The sequence below is a fragment of the Agelaius tricolor genome, unplaced genomic scaffold (assembly GCF_023055355.1).
Source record: "Agelaius tricolor isolate 1412-34295 unplaced genomic scaffold, bAgeTri1.0.p SCAF_16, whole genome shotgun sequence".
NCBI classification, from domain to species: domain Eukaryota; kingdom Metazoa; phylum Chordata; class Aves; order Passeriformes; family Icteridae; genus Agelaius; species Agelaius tricolor.
In genome coordinates this window covers 15,765,716-15,783,593 of record NW_027269276.1, presented here as the reverse complement: position 1 = coordinate 15,783,593, position 17,878 = coordinate 15,765,716, and the positions used below count along the sequence as shown (strand labels likewise).

Genomic DNA, 17,878 nt, shown 5'->3' with positions numbered 1-17,878 from the left:
CCCAAACAGCAATGTCATTAATCATGTTGTTGATTTTCAAAATTCTTTTATACCAGTTGTTTATTTTACAGAAAAACTGCATGTCTCTGTGTAAACAGTGAATCTTTTCAATGACCAAAACAGAATACTGGAGCATTTCAATCCCTTTCTTAATTTTTAGCCCCATGTTTTTCTGTATTATCTTTTCCTGCAGCCATATTTGGGTTGTGCACGTCTGTGCAGGCTGTACAAGCACACACAAAAGGCTGCTTACACAGGAGTTTCTTCCAGCACACTTCTAGTGATAGGCTGTATTGATTTGAATGCTCTGCAGTAAATATGGTCATTTTATATATTAAGAATCCATTTGTATATGGCATATCTTCTACAGTCAAAATATTTGTGTAAAGGATGCAGCATGCTCTTATTTTGAAATGCTTAATGTATATGCAGTTGTCAACTCAAGATTTTATAGTAAATGAAAAATATATTTTAGCCCAAAACAGGGCACAAACACTCACTTTTTTTTTTTTTTTTTTTTTGGTGACACTCTAGTTCTGCTATTTTCTGAGTGCTTCAAGAATTACTGGGCAATATTTGTACTGAAATTGCAACTCTGTAGTTTTGATGGAAGCTGGTTCACTACCACACTGCACCTGGTGTTCCTAACATGAGATTATCAGGTAAAATCTGTATTTCTGAGCAGTGCAGCTGATGCATTTTGGAGCCATAGTGTGTTGTTACCAATGTTGAACATGGCTGCCACTAGAACGTGCAGGACATAGGAAACTGGTTTTATTACATAACTGTGGATTTGTGTGCAGCTGGGTCCTAACTAGGCAAAACAGATGCTGTGGGATATAAAAGGATTAAACTGTCTGGGTTACATGCCTAACATTTTGCTAAATATTTTATGTAGCATCATCTGGCCCATGTTAATTATGTTGTATTATTACTGGTTTAGAAAACACTAGTTATAAATAAGTAGATGTTTTTTCCTGCTGCTTTGAACTTGGAGCAGAATGTCAATAGTATCAGCAGCATATTAAGTTTACTATTTACCATTAAGTGAAAGCCTAAACAATTACATGAGTAATGCTGTCTTTCAAAGGACCCTTGTCAGCAGGAGGTGACATCTGAAGGTCCCTGCTAAAGTACACTCTGAGAATCTGCAATAAATTGGCTGATGGCAGCTTTTACTGTGCACTGAAGAGTAGTTTAACTGGAAAGCCAAATGCCAAATTAAACCCGGATAAAAATAGCCAGCTGCTCAATTCTATTTGTAAAATGAGAAATGTTCTAAAAACTTTGTGAAGCTGAATTTTCTCCAGATTAAAGCCAGTGAATGGTACTCTTAGATCCAGATTGGGTAAACTTCAGTGGGTTTTCATATTGTAGTAGAGATAACTGCAATTAAAACTTGAAAATTAGGATCATTTTTACTACAGAAGAACATAGCAGGAAACACTCTTTAAAGAAAATGAAAGACATTTAAATAAGTCTTAGGATCTTCACCAGTCTAAAATGAAACAATTTCTCTCATGTATGAAGTATTTGAGTGCACCAGCTTCTTGGACTTACATGTCTTGTATACTAAGCAGTGTTATCCATGTATCTCAGTCCTGAGGCCTCTGAAACCACTGAACACCTTTCAATAATTATATTCATTTTCACAACACATTTTATTAAATTTTCATACACTTTATTTAAATTTTCCTTATTTAAGGTTATGAAGAGAAAGAATAAATAATTACCTTGGAAATACATACGAAACCAGAAGCAGCTGTCAAATTTAACATCAGGAGTTTTTTGTTGTCTCTTAATTCAGGTGCTTTTGTAACTGACAAGTAAAATATTTGGATGAAGAGGGAAGCATACCTAAAGGAGGTCATATAAGAAGCAGTCTTGGAAGTTAATTTGACTTTATTTGAACAGAATACAGTCACCTAGAAAACAAGCTAACTATTTTTAAACACTGACAGATGCAAGAGACACCACAGGTAATTATTGGAGAAGCAGTAGTTTCATTATCTCTTAAACTACTTAGAATAACAAACCACATTACAATTTCTTAGGACAATCTATTTGTGAATATTTGCATATTTGCCCTAACAAGTTCTATCATGCACTCAAGTGAGATATAAGCTAACCAGTTTTTTAAGTTTACAAACATCCTATTATGCAAACAATATTAAGTAAATACTTTTACCTAACTGGAAAAATCTGTCACCTTCCACAGCACCACATGAATATCTTGTTTTAAAATAACATTAAATCCACAGCAATAGCTAAATATTTTAAATACTTATGTATTACACTGTAAACTCTATGTAAACACTACGTACACCAAAAAAACCATACAAAGAACAGGAAGATCATTTTGATTAGCAAAGATACCTCAAATGTATCGCCAGAATCATTTTTCTGTTCTTACGACTTATCCCCAAACCACTCCCAGAAAAGGCACAGTTGGTGGTGATTTTTTTTTAAATTTTTTTTTTTTTTTTTAACACACAAAGCCAGAATCAATACAACAGGCCAATGCAGTCAAACACTGCTCTTATTTCTAGGAAGAACAGGAAAGAAACTTGCATTAGTGTCCAGATGGCTCAGGAAGATTCTAATAAAGAAAGATCTCCAGCATCTGCTTACTGCCCTAGGCTCAAATGCAGAAACTAATCCCAAATTAAATTTTGGTTAGGAGAACTTGGCTGTACATCTTGGACATGACTGCCAGCTAGAGTTACTTGCCTATTCCAAGGCAGTACTGAGGCTCAGCTCACAATCAGCTATTAATGGCACTCAGGAGAGATGATGGTTTTTTAAATTAAACTGGTAATTACTGTTCAAAGATTATACTCAAGAAGTATTAGACAATATTTCTTCCACTTTGTGCAAACAAAACCTTTAAATAAATAGATCTTTTAAAACTTATTACAATGCTTCAATACATTTATTAAAGTCATTCCAACTTTTTATTATTACAGTATCTAAAAAGTTCTCCTTTACCAGCAAATGATGCCATGTTTGGCAAGAAAATGATATTGGCAATTCTTTCAACCAAAATATGCATATTTGAGTTATCCCCATTTTTTTAGAAAAGAATGCTTCTAAGAAAAATATTTTACTAAGTCTATATTCTAAGATACCTGATAATACTTATACTATTACACTAAACAAACTGCCTTTTATGAACTATATACACTGATGAACACAATCTCAGATGCACTAACACTTTCCCAGAAGACAGAAAGCATTGCTGGAATCTATCACATATTGTTGCAAGTAATCTTTGAGAAGTGAGAAAAAACTCCATTTTGGCATTGCTGCTTTTAGAGCATTTTCCAAGTACTTGTATAACCATCATCAGCAATCCAGAAATCTGCAGAAGATGCTGATATATTGCATTCATGGTATCAAAAAATAGAAAGATTGAGCACTGAATTTTTACATAAAATAGAGCTTGAGGTATTTATACAATCCTTTATAATGGAGATTAAATATTACCCATTGCATGTTGTCTGCAACTACTCAGGACTTGTTACATGAAATAGCATTCCTGTATTGTTATTTGGAAGACCTACTGTTGCACAAGGTGTAAATAAGTCAGTAAACTTTCATCAGCTATCAAATTTGCGTATTAACAAAGTGCTGTCCAAGTTCAGTGCTAAAGACTAAAGCAATTGGGCTGCACCAAGGCTTAGAGAATGACCAAGCAGGTCCTGCAGAGAGCCCACAGCCTCCCCCCTCTGAACAGAGGCTGCCAGAGTGAGTGCAGGACAACTACACAAGCTGCAGCACAGACATCTTGAGTCAGATTCCTTCCCTCTGTTCTCCACAGTGACTCTTCCAGCAGTGAATTCAAAAATGGGTTTAGTCAGGAGGAAGGGTCATTTCTGGCCATGTTGACAAAGTACATTTTAGTCAAAAATGTCTGAGATGGATTAAACCAACAAAACACTGGATGGATTCACCCTGTTTCTTTAAATGGTCATATTAAATCCTGTATACATCAGTTATCCTTTGGGGTAAGAAAACCAAACCAACCTTTCAAGATCAATACAATCCAGGGTGGGCACAAATGGGCTGGATCACTGCTGTTATGGTTTGAAATTCAGCAAGGCCTCACTTTTAAGCACTCAGGCTTTTCACTTTGCTTTTGATATCTGAATTGGGTGCACAGCAATTTTCAGTAACTTTTTATTTCTTTTGTTCACTCCTGATCGCTTTTTTTTTCAGAAGTAGAAGAGATTTTTGCTCATCTGACAATCATACTTTTTTGCCTTCAGTAGAGGGGCAAGCTGGACAAAAAGGACTGATTCCTAATTAATGCACAATTAATTGGTGGTTAACTGGGTAGTTTTTTGACTGGTGTGTCAGAGAAAGGAATCAAATTCACTGGGGAAGTATCAGTAACACTCAACTAAACATAAAACATCTTCATTTCCTTTCAGGATAAAATGTGAAGTAGTCAACATGGCCTAAAAATCATGCACTATTTTACTTACCTATTTGTACTTTGACAAGATAAAGCATTTTCACATGGCCTTTGCAAATGTCTTTCTAGTTTGTGTGAATATAACTAGTGTTGTATGATTAATTCCTTAGAAAACACATGCACTTGTGAAGGCTATGATAAACTGAACACATTTGCTACAGGGCATTTTTATAACACTACTGCTTGCAAGACCATCAGTTTGACAGAGCCTGCTATAGAACAAAATAGGCCAAAACTAAAACTTGGCATGCCAGCACACTTTAATTCTGTATTTGTGAAATGACTTTTCAAACTTAGGAGCTCTTTTCACTACCTTTAAAGGAAAACCCACACATACACACAAAATTCTAACAATTCTAACACCATATTTGTTCTTTACCAACTAGCACATACCTTGTTTTAATGGTTTAAAGCAATTAAATTCCTCAAGACTGTGCATATCCAGGCATTACTGAGGAAATAAAGACACCCATCACTATTCTTCTTAAATTTTATTCCATAATAAAAAATAGAAGATGAAAGAAAGAGTGTTCAAGAATTAAAGCAATTATTGGTCAATGTAAGGAGCAGTAAACTAATTATCTAAATGATGACTAAGGACCTGGTTCATCAAAAGTACTTCTGGGTCCTCCATGGCATAGCTGCAAGGCTTCTACAGCACAAAAATCCAGATTATCTTTTGCTGAAGCAGGTCCTTTATTATCTAGAGAACACTTGATTTCATATTCTATTTATCCTTCTCTTTTTGTTCTTTCTCCTTCTTTTCACGTTCAGCTTTTGCTTCCTCCTCCTCATGTTGTTTTATCAATTGTTCCACCTCCTTTTGCTTCAGAACCCTTATTACTGTCTTTCCGTTCTCTCTTGTCAGTGTTGCAATTTCAACTGAAACACATGGAACAGACAGCAGCGTTTAGGCAGAGCAATCATCAGCAGGGCAAGGTTTGAGATTACAAGAGACAGTGAGGCAGAAGGCTCCAAAGCTCCGTGTGCCAGGCAGCCAGGCTGCAGGCATCACCCCCAGCTCCCTGCTGCAGCACAGCACAGCACAGCACAGCAGCAGGGCAGCTCCTCTCAGGGCTCTGCTCCCAGACACGCAGGCATTCCAATCCCCAAGCTGCAGCCTAGCCTCTGGAGCTGGCCCACACGGCCCAGCAGCCTGCACTAAGCTAGCTGAATGCCTCTCAGGCTAAGGCTGAGAACTGCTGCATCTTCTGAAAACACTTCTTGTGACAGCTAACACTCCAGTGAGCCACACCTGGAATATGTGCACTCACACTCCCTTTGTTTAAGCAGAAGGTGCCATCCCGTGTGGAGAACGCTCACCTTTCTCAGCAGAGAGCTTGCTGACATCCATGGTCTTGTTTAGAACCTTAATGGCCAATGCCAGGGCAGTCTTTAAGGTCATTTCCCCTTCTTTGTAGTCTTGCTTCAGCATTGACACAGCTGCCTGTAAATTTCACAGAAATTAAAACTTTGGGCAGTCAACCACACAGCCAGGGTGTGGGGTTTTGCCAGATAATACTAACACATGAGTTAACAGCAGCATTCCTACAATTACCTGTAAATCTCTCCTGCATTAATAATTAACAACTCAGCTTAATTAATACAGTACAATTTACACCTTTTGTCTTTTTGAGAAGAAAAAACCAGAACTTACAGCACTATTATTCCCAATGCATGTGGCTTTCCACCCTCCATAATTTCCACTAGGATCACTTTGGTACAGCTGAAATCCATAATGCTTATCCCAGCCAATATAGAGCAATGAAACACCAAAAGGACGTTTTCCTGTTGAAAAGAAGGCTATTAGCAACCTAAATTTAGTAACAAGATTGGTCACAAGTTACAATTATTTTCTTTGATTTCATTTTTCAATCTATTCCTGTGAACTAGGATTTAACACAGTTCTGCACTTCTGTTGCTTGAGATAAGCACGCCAGCATTTCCTTCTAAGTCATGGGGGGGCAGGCAGCAGAGATTTATTCCATTTAACCTTAAAAGCAGTTCATTTGTGTCTCCACAAATTGTAATTTACTATCTCAGGACTTTAAATCAAAATGTAGTATTTCAAGTATGTAGCTTAGCTGTTAAAGCATTTAACTTAGCAATGTCAAAAGCCAGGTAGTTTAAAAGGTAATTCTCACTACATATATGTAAAACAATGAAACAACAGAATCATCAGTTCACATACTAAGGAACACTCCTTACAATATCATTTTCTAACATGTTGCTTGATCCACTGATACCCTACATACAGCCTTGTTTTTCATTCATTGTGTCATTATGCTGGATGGGCCCAAAATGTTGAAAGGTTGCCTAAACAATTCTCAGCTGCTCTTCTGATGGCATTCATTAAATGCAAGAGCACCCAAGGCATTCTATGCAATGAGCCAGCATCTCAGCCATCAATTTCCCAAGCCATAAAAAGCAGAAGCCTCAGAAGCAAAAATCAGTAACCATGACTACCCATTCCCTCTTAAATTAGGCTATTTTTTTCCTAAGTAGAAGTTTTTCAGGGAATTCAGTAGAACTGTCCACAGACTTAGATCCTTCACATTATGTAAGAGAATTGTTCTTGAGACATTTAGTAACACAATGATTCATCACACTTCATTACCTCCAAACTGTGTATAAGCCTGCTTGATATCACACAGAGCTGTTACTAGTTGTTCACAAGGAATGGGCTCTTGATACTGTAACAAATACCTAATATCAAAGAGGAAAAAAAACAGTTTTCAAAACTTGTTTTGCTGATCATATCCTGCACAACATTTAAGAGGAAAGCAGTTCCCAAGTTAAGAGTATCTGTGATCTAGCTGTTCTATTTCAGCCTATTTCTGATCTACTAAATGCATGTTCATTCTGATCTAATGCATAAAGAAAGCTGAATGTGGCAGCACAGGTGAGTAAAACCATGTTAGCTGTCAGCAGACCTACCTCTGTGCAATCAGCCTCAGCTCATTTGTTAGAACATTGGCATCTGAAGTTATTCCTGCAACGCTGCACGCCATATCCCTGCAAGAAAAGCATACAAATTAACTGAATTCCTGTCAATCTCCAACCAACCAACTCACATCTTCCTACAGAGGTTCAAGCAGAGCACCTGCTGTTGGGCTTTTCTCATCAAAGCTACACAGCTGCCATACAAAATGGGTTCATCAGCTCCTACCTTCAGGGTGCACCAAAAATATCAGTAACCATTTGCTAAGAGCAGAGGTGGACAGCCAAAGTCAGCAAGTCAGTATGTCAGTTATCCATACAGTTCTGAGAAGAGGGTCATGCCAAGGATGATTAAGTTCTGAGGGGTTTTACAAGAGCCATCAGGCACATGTATACAGGTGCCTCTCAGGAGGCCACCTGCCACAGCACAGCTCAACACTGAAGGAGGCACACAGACGTGACAGGCCTGCAGTGGGAGCCGCTGGCTGACACGTGGCATCTATGAAACTTCAAGGTCTTGGTAGGGCCCTAACAAAAATAAGCACTTCAATCCTTGATTGTTTTGTTGGATCTCAATTTAGTATATCTCTTTAGCTCAATCTGATATGCTGCAAACCTTTTGCTACATGAAAAAGATTTTGAAATTAGGAATTTTCTAGAAGATGGAAGGGCCGTTCTAGGTGACTACTCCAGTGTGCTGTTACACTGCCTCCTTGAAAATCCAGTTCTTCCTACCATCCCAGGTGCTTTCAAGATCAACATGGAATGGGAGGCAGACAGGATAGAAAACTATGTGTTCCTTTGCAGCTTTTGTCAAGGATGAAGCTCTACCTCCCTTGCAACAAAAAAAGCATAATCCATAAAACTCTTTGCTCTGACATCACAAATTTAACTTCCAGGAGCTAGAATGAAAATGGTAATAGACAGACATTTCATCTTTGCTATAACTGTGGCAAAGAAGCCTAAGGCACATTTTACCCAGTTACCTCAGACTTTTTGAGCCACCAGAGAAAAACAGATGTGGAAAAGGAGCTGAAATAGCAGGGTGATTTTTGTGTGCACTCCTTATTCTGCCCTCCAATGGTATTTTGTAAAGCTGAGACTTCCCAGTTTTCTTAACTGCTACAGTACCATTACCTTGTATGGTGTAGTACCAACAAACAGGCTATTCCACCTAGAAAATTCTCCTGGAGATATAAAAACACCCAGCAATACTTCTACTTTAGAAGGGGAACTACTAAAGTGAACAACGACAGAATAGTCATACTTGTCTAAAACACCAAACAAAAAGATTATCAACACTTCAAATAAAATAAGGCCAGGTTATGTGCTAATCAGCACTTTGCTGTTAATAACATCACAGGACATATAATCACCATTTCAACTTACTCATTAAGTTTGTATATTTTCTCTGAGAAAAACACTTCATCGAGAAGCTTGTGAATGTTGCGCCGCTCTGCTGCCAGCAGGACTCCATCGTTTGCTAGAATTCCCAGGCAAGTGCCTGCGTGGCCAATGGCCTCCATGGCATACTCGACCTGGTACAGGCGACCTGGGGAAGGATTGCAACTCCTGTCATCAAAAAATGACACTGAACAAGACCAACCGCACAAGGTGACTGAAAGTTACAGGAATTTGACAAGTGCTCATTGTCCCATCTACTTTTTCAGTCTCTTACCAGTCAATTGTAAATTAACTGGCTGAAAAGGAGGAAGGAATCAGAGAAGGAAAATAAGGTAATACTGGACATGGCCCACTGGGGAAAAAAATCCTTTCTATAAAAAAAACCAAACAAACCCACCTTTCTATAAAAAAAAAACCCTTCTATTAAAAAAACCAAAAAAATTAAAGAACTCTGTGCTGTAGTAGAATAACCCAAGATAAATTTTAAATAAACAAAATATTTTATACTGGATTTCTTGGGTTCTTCCCATCTAAGAAGTAAGAAAACATGGCTTGTACGTACTTGTTTCAGCATGTGCAAGAATAACAAGGAAAGGCGTGACTGCACCCGCAGGACATTATCCATTCTCAGGGGACAATGACAAAATCTAACCATGCTCAAATGAGAGATAAACGGTTATTTCAAAAACACGGCACATGATACTATTCACTAATGAGACTCAGTCTCATTATTGCTTCAATCAGAATGAATTTGAAAGTGTCCACTTTGGACCCTTGCTGTCCATACAGAACTGGGTGTAGGCAAATATGATATCTGTAATTCATATTCAGAGAGAAACACGCTACTAACAACCCCCTTTGTGCAAGTGTTTTGATAGTTGTGAGAAGACAGAACAGTTAGAGTTGACTTGAAAGTGTCGGGTTAAAAAAATACCTTCTGGAGAAAATATGGTAGTTCTGGAGTCATATCTTCGAGACTGTAAAAGGAATAGCTCAGTAAGTATCACCAGTCTCTTGTCACCAACGCCATAAAGCCCCTATATAACAGACCCAGCCATTCGGTGACCTCGGGCTGGTCACTGGTGCCCGCAGCCCGGCCCCTGCAGTGTGACCGCCGCCCCCGCCCGGGCCGTGACTCGGCAGCACCCGCGGCTCAGCAAAGCTCCGGGGAAGGCGGCTCACTCACCATGGTGCTGGCGACGCGCCAGGGGCAGAGGGCAGCGCGCCGGCAGGAGAGCACGGGGCACGGGAACCGGCACCGGGCCTGCAAGAGAGCACAGGGCACGTGAACCGGGAACCGGCACCGAGCGCACCCGGCATGGCCCCAGGGGGCGCTGCCACCCGCGCCCGCACTGCACAGTCATCCTCAGCGCGAGGGTGAACGCAGAACGCGAGGGCCGCGCCGCCTCCCGCGCCGCACAGAGATGCGTCCCGCGCCCCACCGCCCACCCGCCGCCCTTCCTCACTCACGGCGGGCCGGAGGCAACCGCTAGGCCGGGCGGGGGGCGGCGAGGCCCAGCCGGCGGGCAAGAACCGGGCGCTGCGGCCGCGCCCGAACCTTCACCGCCGCGTCGGAAATGGCCGCCGCGCCTGCGCGGTGCCGCGTGCCAGCCTGGGGCGGGGCCTGCGCCCTTTCCTGCCGCCGGGGGCGGCGCTGGCGCGCGCGGCCCGCAGTGTCACGTGCGGGTGGCCGGGCTCCGCCGAAAGGGGCGGGAAACGGCCCCGCCCGCCGTGCGAGGGCAGGTAATGGTCACACCGCGTCCCGGCGTGAGGGCCGGTAACAGTCACAGCACACCCCCGGCGTGAGGGCCGGTAACGGTCACAGCACACCCCCGGCGTGAGGGCCGGTAACGGTCACACCGCACCCCCGCGTGAAGGCCGGTAACGGCCACAGTACACCCCTGCCGTGAGGGCGGGAAAGAGCCCGGCTCCTGCCATGAGGGTGCAAAATGGTCACGTATACCCTCCCCCCGCTGTGAGGGCGGTAATGGCCAGGCCCCTGTACGCGCCGTGGCGGCGGTAATGGTTTTCTCTCCCGGGGAAATGAGCCGGGGTTTTCTCTCCCGGGGTCCCGCCCTGCCCCCGGACGCGCCCCATCCAGCTCAGACAGCGCCGCCTTTATTGCTTTATTCAGTGCGGTGTCACCCCCGGTACCTCAGCAGCCGCGGACCTACGGGGCAGGTGCGCGGTGCGTGTACACCTGGGCAGTCTCAAACCACTTCTTCTCCACAGCTTCCTGGCCCACCTCGAACATTGTCATTAAGTGTTTCCAGCCAGTCTTTGCCGTGATTGTGAGGTACTCCTTGTTCTCTGGGTACAGAAGAGCTGTGTGGGCAGCGATGACGAGGGACTGTGCAAACCTCCCACTCACCAGGAGAAAGAGGGCACCTCTCTCCTCAGCAGTGAGCGGCAGGATGCTCTCAAACCCTGCGAGAACATGTCCCCCAACACTCAGAGGGTCTGGGCTCTCAATCATCATGTACATGATGGCTATCGCAACCTCAAACACATAATATCCATAACTCATGTCGCTGAAGTCCAGGATGCCAGACACTCTGTACCGGGGATTCTCCAGCGAAGCAGAACAAGAGTCTACTAGAATGTTGTGGTCATTAAGGTCTCCATGATTGATACCTAAACACAGAAGAAATAGAAACAGTATTTCATAATTATTAAATAGCTGAAACAGCTTTGGGAAGATGCCTGTCAAACTAACACTCGGCTACAAAATCACACTAGTCCCCTGCAGCATCAAGTGCTGCCTGTCACACCTTTACTGCTTCCCGTGAAGCTCTGCTGCGCTGCCAGATGACCGACAGCAGGGGACAAGAGGGAGCGTTAGGGGATGGTGCTCCAGGCTGCTGTGATCTGCAATGCACTGCATGTTCACAAACTACAGAACTGCCACATCATCATCAATATCAATGGCATTTGAATTCCAAATTTTGGATTAAGTACTTATTTGGGCCTTTATGAAAGGTAGCACTGCACTCCATATCTATTTAGTCAGCTGATATAACAGCATGAAAATCATAAACGTAACTGGGAGGAAACTCATCAGAAAAATAAAGAACTGACCCTGACTGGACAGAACATTCCTCTTGGCTTACTGCTGTGTCCATGTCTAGGCTAGGGAAAAGAGATTTACTTTTTTTGCTGTTTTTGTTTTCCTTCTCTACAGAGCCCAACTCCTGTATGAAATTTCTGTGTCTCAGTTCAACATAATTACAATGAGAATAAAATACTCACAGGCTCGGAAACTGCTTAGCTTGGGTATTACTTTGCCTTTGAACTGCTCAATAACTTGCTCCACCACTGCACGGTATTTGTTCTGGCCCAAGGCATAAATGTACTGATCTAGAAGAGGAACATTTGCCAGATTCCAAATGAACTGACCTCGATGCAGACTTTTTACTGATGGATGCTGGAATTTCTTTGGAAAAAGCACACAATAATATAGGCATAAGAAAAATTGCAGACTATATGATTAAAGGGCTTGATTCAAAACCCCTATTAATTTTAACAGGTTTCTAAAAAGACTCACTGAAAAGTACCATGAGTTGGACTGTTGTTTTATATCAAGAATAACCTGAAGAATGATTAAAGCAAGCATCTTAATATCTACATACAGCCTGGATGGTTTTCCCCCATATTTTAGGTACAAAGGTTACCAAAAGTCATTTGTCATTTCAATAATGTAAAAATGCTGTTAACTGTCCATAGGGTGACCTAAGAGTAGCAACTTTGAGCCCCTGCCAAGGCCAGAGTCCCGCTCTGGCAGAGCTCAGCCTACACAGCTGGTGCTGCAGAAAGCTGTGGGAGCACCAGAGACACAAAACCTGCCAGCATGCTGGGAGCAGGCACACACTGTGCTTTTAAACGTGGGACCTTTGGGGGACAAGCCTTAGGAACAGCTGGTGTGTGGAAAATCCGGAGCACAGCAGTTTATGGAGACGCTGACCATGGCTTTATGCTTATGAAAATTTGCTTTTGTACATCCAGGCCTCACTGCTTTAAACATACAAGGTCCTTAACCCCTCTCTCCCTAGCAAATGGAAGGGATGGTTTGGAAAGTGACATTCAAAGAGGAAAAGCATCTCTCCCACTACACACCCCATGCTTATCTTGGACTCCTCAAATGCTTATTAAGGTGACCTCTGGGCCAGACTGCATCACTGCATAGGGCAAATTAAAAAAAAAACAACAACTTCCCACAAGAGTAGCTGGCTTCCTTTAAAGAAAAAGGGTACAATAACTATGTTTGAAATTAAAACTCTTAAAGGTCACTAAATGACAGTCAAAAGTTGATGGTGTATGAACAAGTACAGAACAAGACCAAGCCTAAACCACCTTGGTGGATGATAATCCATGTGTTAAGGGAATAAAGAGCCTTTTCTATCAGAGTTTCTTCTCATTAACTACTTCCTCCTTAGCAGGATCAGTCACAGCATATTTTGAGACTAACTTGTTCTAATCACATTTTAAGAGTGTGACCAGTGTGTCAGAAGGCAACAGTAAGTTATCTTTCACAATTGAAAATGCTCTTGTAATTTAAGAATGTGCTTAGTAGAACTGGCAATTCACATTTCATAACTGTCTGGAGCTGGTAGCCTGAACATGAGAAGGAAAGGTTAATGAAAGGTTAATAAGTAATATGAGGTCTTTCATGCATCAAACTCAGTACTGGCTGATTAATCAGCTTTATTATCCTGTGTAACTACAGAGTAAAGAACTTCGTTTGCATTAAGACTGAGTGGAAGTGGTGCAAATGGAAGTGGTGCAAATGAGAAGTGTCACAGATCTCTGTGGCACAGCTGGCACTGTAGGGAGGGTACTAATGTGAAATGGTCACAGTGCTAATGAAGAGAAGTTAGCAAGTCAAAAGGAATTCAAAATAATAATCAGCCAGTTGAGCACTACACAAAAATCCTTTAAAACAAGCTTGGTGTTCTGTTCTTCTAATTTGAACACTCTAGGGTTCATTCTCCTTTATTTGCCAGGTTTGAAACATTAACAGGTGAGCTTTGCATATATAAAAGAAAACTCTTTATCTCCCTATTCGTGGTACAAAAATGCATTGCAGAAGGATCACCAGTACCATGTCACTTGCCATGTACTGGGGGAAAGGCTTTAGCCAGCTTGGAGGCTGGCACCTGAGCCATGAGTCACTGACATCTGCAGTCACCAACTTGCATTTTGCAGGTCTGAAAGCTGGCAGCAAGCACGTGAGCAAATGCTGCAGAGACATGGACTGAGAGAGAAGTGTGAGGCTACAGCATGAGAACTCACCTCTGAGAGCACTTTATCCACGCTGGCAGCGAGCCTCCCAATCTCATACAGAATCTGAGCATTGGTAGTGATTTTTGCTACTGGTGTACCTGGCAGGTAAGTCAGCAGTCTGACCATGAACTTCTTGCTCCCAAGTCCAGTACCTGACAAGGAGAGATGCAGTCAGTCACTCTGCTGTGTCCTGAGTAACAGTTAATGCAAGAGGCAAAAAAGGTCTATCCCAGTGTAGAAGTTGTCAGATGTAGCTCATAAAAATGCAAAGATTTGATTTATCAGAATGTTGTGTAATAATGTACAAACCTTAACACACTTTAAAAAAATCTATGCTGAGAAAAACTCAGCACCAAGCAGGGTTGCTCCAGTGCCCGCACACACTCACATAAAGTTTTGCAGCAGAACAGGCCTCAGGAATCCCAAATGTTGTTCAGAAGTTACAGTGACAGTAAAAGCTAAATGCCAACACAATTTTTCTTCCAAGCACTATTAGAGCAACTTATTCTGGCTTCAGAGATGGGCTAGAACTGTATTTTACACCTCTCTGAAGGCAATAATTTCAAGCAGCACATAGTCAATGAGGCATTTTTAACTTTTCCTGTGTGTGGACACATGTCAGATAAATGTTTTCTCCAATTCCTTAAGCTGAAGTGTTTTCCCAGTTAATTATTACTCTCTCTGAGTTACTTTGCTTCTGGTATTTTAACTTTGGACTATTATGGCTGGAATACAGGTCACCTGATGCATATCCCCAGTATTCAAACACAAGCCCAGAGTTCCCTTTAGCATACATACAGTCTGCCATATGGCGAGCTAAGGGTGAGAGCGGGGCAGGACAGGTGCCCACAGTGGCTCACCTCCCGATTCCAGAGACATTATGTTACCATCTTTTGTCAGGTAAGGAGTAGCTGAAGGGAAGCCTTCAGCACTGAGAAACATCATGGCCTGGGTCTGCACTTCAATGAGGTCAGGCTCCTGGCTGTCTTCTGAATTGGTGATTTTGAGGACATACTCATCAGCACCTTCAGCTGAGACACGCACATGGAAGTTCTGATCATCATAGCTGGGGAGTGACCTGATCCAAGATACCTTCAATCCAAACACCCTGTCAACCAATTCAGCTGCCTCTCTCTCATCAAAAGTGGGTTTGGTCAAGGTCTGGGGTTGACAGTCATTTCCAGAAGACATTGTGTCTCTAGGACAAAAAGAAAAGCTGGATGATCTGATCTGTATTCTGACACCAGAAGCAGTAATTACTGCAACAAAATGCATTCAGCTACTGGAGAACTTTCCTTCATTTATTAAACAAGCAAAGAAAACCAACCCCCTGTGCCAGCTCAGGTTTCTGACATCATAGCTTATCAAATACTTAGGCTGCAACCCCTCCACAGAAAGACTGCTAGAGAGATGCACTCAATCTGTGCATCTGTGCAATAAAGGAAAGCTTTTATTCTCATTTCTAGCAGCAGCCTAACCTGGTATTGTTGATAGGTAGGAATGTCTCCCTCAGGAGCAGAGTTGCTGAATCCCTGATCAGGGGTTCTTCAATTTGTGCCTGCAAAAGGCAAGAATTAATTTAGTAAATCATAACGGTAAAGCAGATTAAATCTTTCTGCTTGGCCTTCCAAATTCCTGTGCTTTTAAGAAAGGCAGCACAAACCTGCAGACGCTCGCTCGTCTCTCGCCTGCCCAGCTGCAGGAATCTCGAGCCTCCCCAGACGAGCGCAACCCTTGGACTCGCTGGGAGCCGCGCCAACCTTTGCCCAGCCCGGGGAGGCCGAGGAGCTGCAGAAGCCGCCGTCAGCAGCCGGGGGCCCGCCCGGCCCGGCCCCTGCCTGCCCCGGCCCCTGCCTGCCCCGCTGGCTCCGGAGCGCCCCGGGCTCCGCGGAACGCGGGGCTGCGCCCGCTCCGAGCGCGCGCGGGGCTCCCGCGCTGCGCCCGGGGCCGGCGGCGCCTCCCGGCCGCGAGCAGCGGCGCCGGAGCCTCCCCGCGGCGCAGGAGCGCTGCCCCAGGCCGTGGGCTTTGTTTGCCCGCGGCACGAGAGGGGAGGAACGCTACGACTTCCTATCACAAAGGCGAAACACTTAAAAAAACCCTGCGCCCGCAGCGGGCAGGAGGGAAGACGTCCGTTTTATTCTTTTCTTTAAACCCTTTTATCATCACACCACATCTAAATCTCTGCCAAATGCTTAGACTGAAGACCACATATAAATATATATAACAAACCTGAGGCATCTTGCTCAGGGTGTTCTTTAGGCTGTCCCAGAGAAAGCTTTTACTGGGACAATAGGTCTTGTCCTAGAAAATTTGACCCTTAATGAAAATAATGACAAACCTTAGTATAGAAATATCTTCTGAAACTCCTAATGAAAAAAAGGTAATCTGCTGTAGTTGATGTCCTGCTATGACAGAATTAGGAACCTGAAGAAAAGGGAATTTAGGAAGGACATGCTGAAGACACCCAACAAACCCCCTCCCCCCAAAACCCAAACAACAACACCTAAAACATCTTAAGTAAATCAGTTAAAAATCCTCTATCACAAAATTTCAGTATTGTTTGTAATATTAGGGACCCAAAATTGAAAACATTATCTTCATCAAATACTTATTTTAATCAAATAGGGAATTTAGAAAACAGAAACTATTTCCCCAAGAAACAATTTTTTTTCTCTCCAATTTCAGAGCAGATGTTAATAAAAGTAATTGACCAACCTTTCTCACTAGAAATCACAAAATTAAGGGTTTTTTCCCACAAAGAATAGAGCTCTGTAAAATATTTAGGGTTCCCTCTCCTGATTTCTGAGGCCCTGAAGCTTTAGCTCATTGGAGTAAAATCCATACAGTGGGAAAGCATTCTTGCTGTGTTTAACATAGCTGGTTACAGAAATGCACTCCTGAGCTCTGCAAACAAGATTACAACGCACTTTGCAGAGCTGTACTCCTTACTCTTGCTTCAGTTGCCAGATTGAACTGCAAAAGCAAAGACCCATAAACTTCTGTGCTTCTCCTGCCTGCCTGGTACTCTGGGGGAAGTTCACTGTGGTTGTGAGGCAAGGCAGAGTTTGAAGGTTGTACTTTGGCCTGTCTTATTATCTGAAGAAAGATAGACTTGAATAATTTAGCATCCATGAGTTGAACTCCAGTCTAATGCCTGTGCTGAGAGTGAGGGTTGAAGTAGGTTAGTGGTGGACATCCCCAAATCACTTCTGAGGGTCTTATCAGAGTTGTAACCTTGGCCAACAGCTTTTGCTTTAATGCAAGATTTCATCTAGATTCTAAATGAGACATTTTTCAGAAGGGAAAGAAAAAGTTGCTGTCTTACATAGCAAGAATTCTATTATCATTATAGCACAAGGATTGCACATCACCAGAGTTTCTTACCTCCTCAATGTCTCCCACAGGCAGCTCCTCTAAGCACTGACAGTTCCTGGTCCTTGCAGCAGCCATCTGAGTCCAGAGCCCCCCAATCCACTCTTTTATACCACTGTTCTTATTGGCTACAGGTGTGGCCTGTTAACATCAGGCCTGCTCCTAATCTTTGGAAATTAGATCAGCTGCAACTCTTTAGGGGATGGGATTACATTCTATACCACCTTCATTTATCCATACTGTATCCCCCTACAAAAAGTTATTAAAAAAGCATTTGATATAACATCCAGAGCGGTGTCTGGAGCAAGCTAAGCCAGAGAACATCCTTCTACACCAGCTAAGCATGCTTTGTGCTTTGTGAGCCCAAACTCACTCCTAACAAGTAAATGGAACATGCATCATAAT

General features: G+C 42.7%; 2 protein-coding genes across 4 annotated transcripts in view; both read right to left on the bottom strand.

Moving 5' to 3' along the window:
- Window positions 1-1,884: 1,884 nt before the first annotated feature.
- On the bottom strand, window positions 1,885-10,349 carry PSMA4 (proteasome 20S subunit alpha 4). Its single transcript, XM_071441764.1, has 9 exons — window positions 10,292-10,349; window positions 10,008-10,085; window positions 9,756-9,798; window positions 8,807-8,969; window positions 7,415-7,492; window positions 7,095-7,183; window positions 6,135-6,265; window positions 5,801-5,924; window positions 1,885-5,359 (listed from the first exon to the last, which is right to left on the bottom strand). The coding sequence occupies exons 2-9, from the start codon at window positions 10,008-10,010 to the stop codon at window positions 5,205-5,207; spliced, it is 786 nt and encodes a 261-aa protein (XP_071297865.1). The 5' UTR covers window positions 10,011-10,085; window positions 10,292-10,349; the 3' UTR covers window positions 1,885-5,204.
- Window positions 8,862-17,878, bottom strand: part of HYKK (hydroxylysine kinase) — a 10,350-nt gene continuing 1,333 nt past the window's right edge. Inside the window, exons 2-9 of one of the 3 annotated variants that reach the window (XM_071441762.1) lie at window positions 17,486-17,722; window positions 15,580-15,659; window positions 14,962-15,299; window positions 14,111-14,253; window positions 12,071-12,254; window positions 10,976-11,455; window positions 10,008-10,085; window positions 8,862-9,798 (exon numbers count right to left, since the gene is read on the bottom strand). In XM_071441762.1, the coding sequence (XP_071297863.1) occupies window positions 10,992-11,455; window positions 12,071-12,254; window positions 14,111-14,253; window positions 14,962-15,299; window positions 15,580-15,659; window positions 17,486-17,551 (1,275 nt within the window). In that variant the 5' untranslated portion in view covers window positions 17,552-17,722 and the 3' untranslated portion in view covers window positions 8,862-9,798; window positions 10,008-10,085; window positions 10,976-10,991. Of the gene's footprint in view, window positions 9,799-10,007; window positions 10,086-10,975; window positions 11,456-12,070; window positions 12,255-14,110; window positions 14,254-14,961; window positions 15,300-15,579; window positions 15,660-15,764; window positions 16,549-17,485; window positions 17,723-17,878 lie in introns of those variants that run through there. The other 2 variants (XM_071441763.1, XM_071441761.1) reach the window with 2 other exon arrangements.

Excerpts from the sequence above, each read along its gene's own strand:
- PSMA4 (XM_071441764.1), bottom strand. Across the intron at positions 7,184-7,414 it reads CTGAGGCTGATTGCACAGAG|GTATTTGTTACAGTATCAAG; the intron begins GTAGGTCTGCTG and ends CTTTGATATTAG. Across the intron at positions 5,360-5,800 it reads CAAGCTCTCTGCTGAGAAAG|TTGAAATTGCAACACTGACA; the intron begins GTGAGCGTTCTC and ends CATGTGTTTCAG.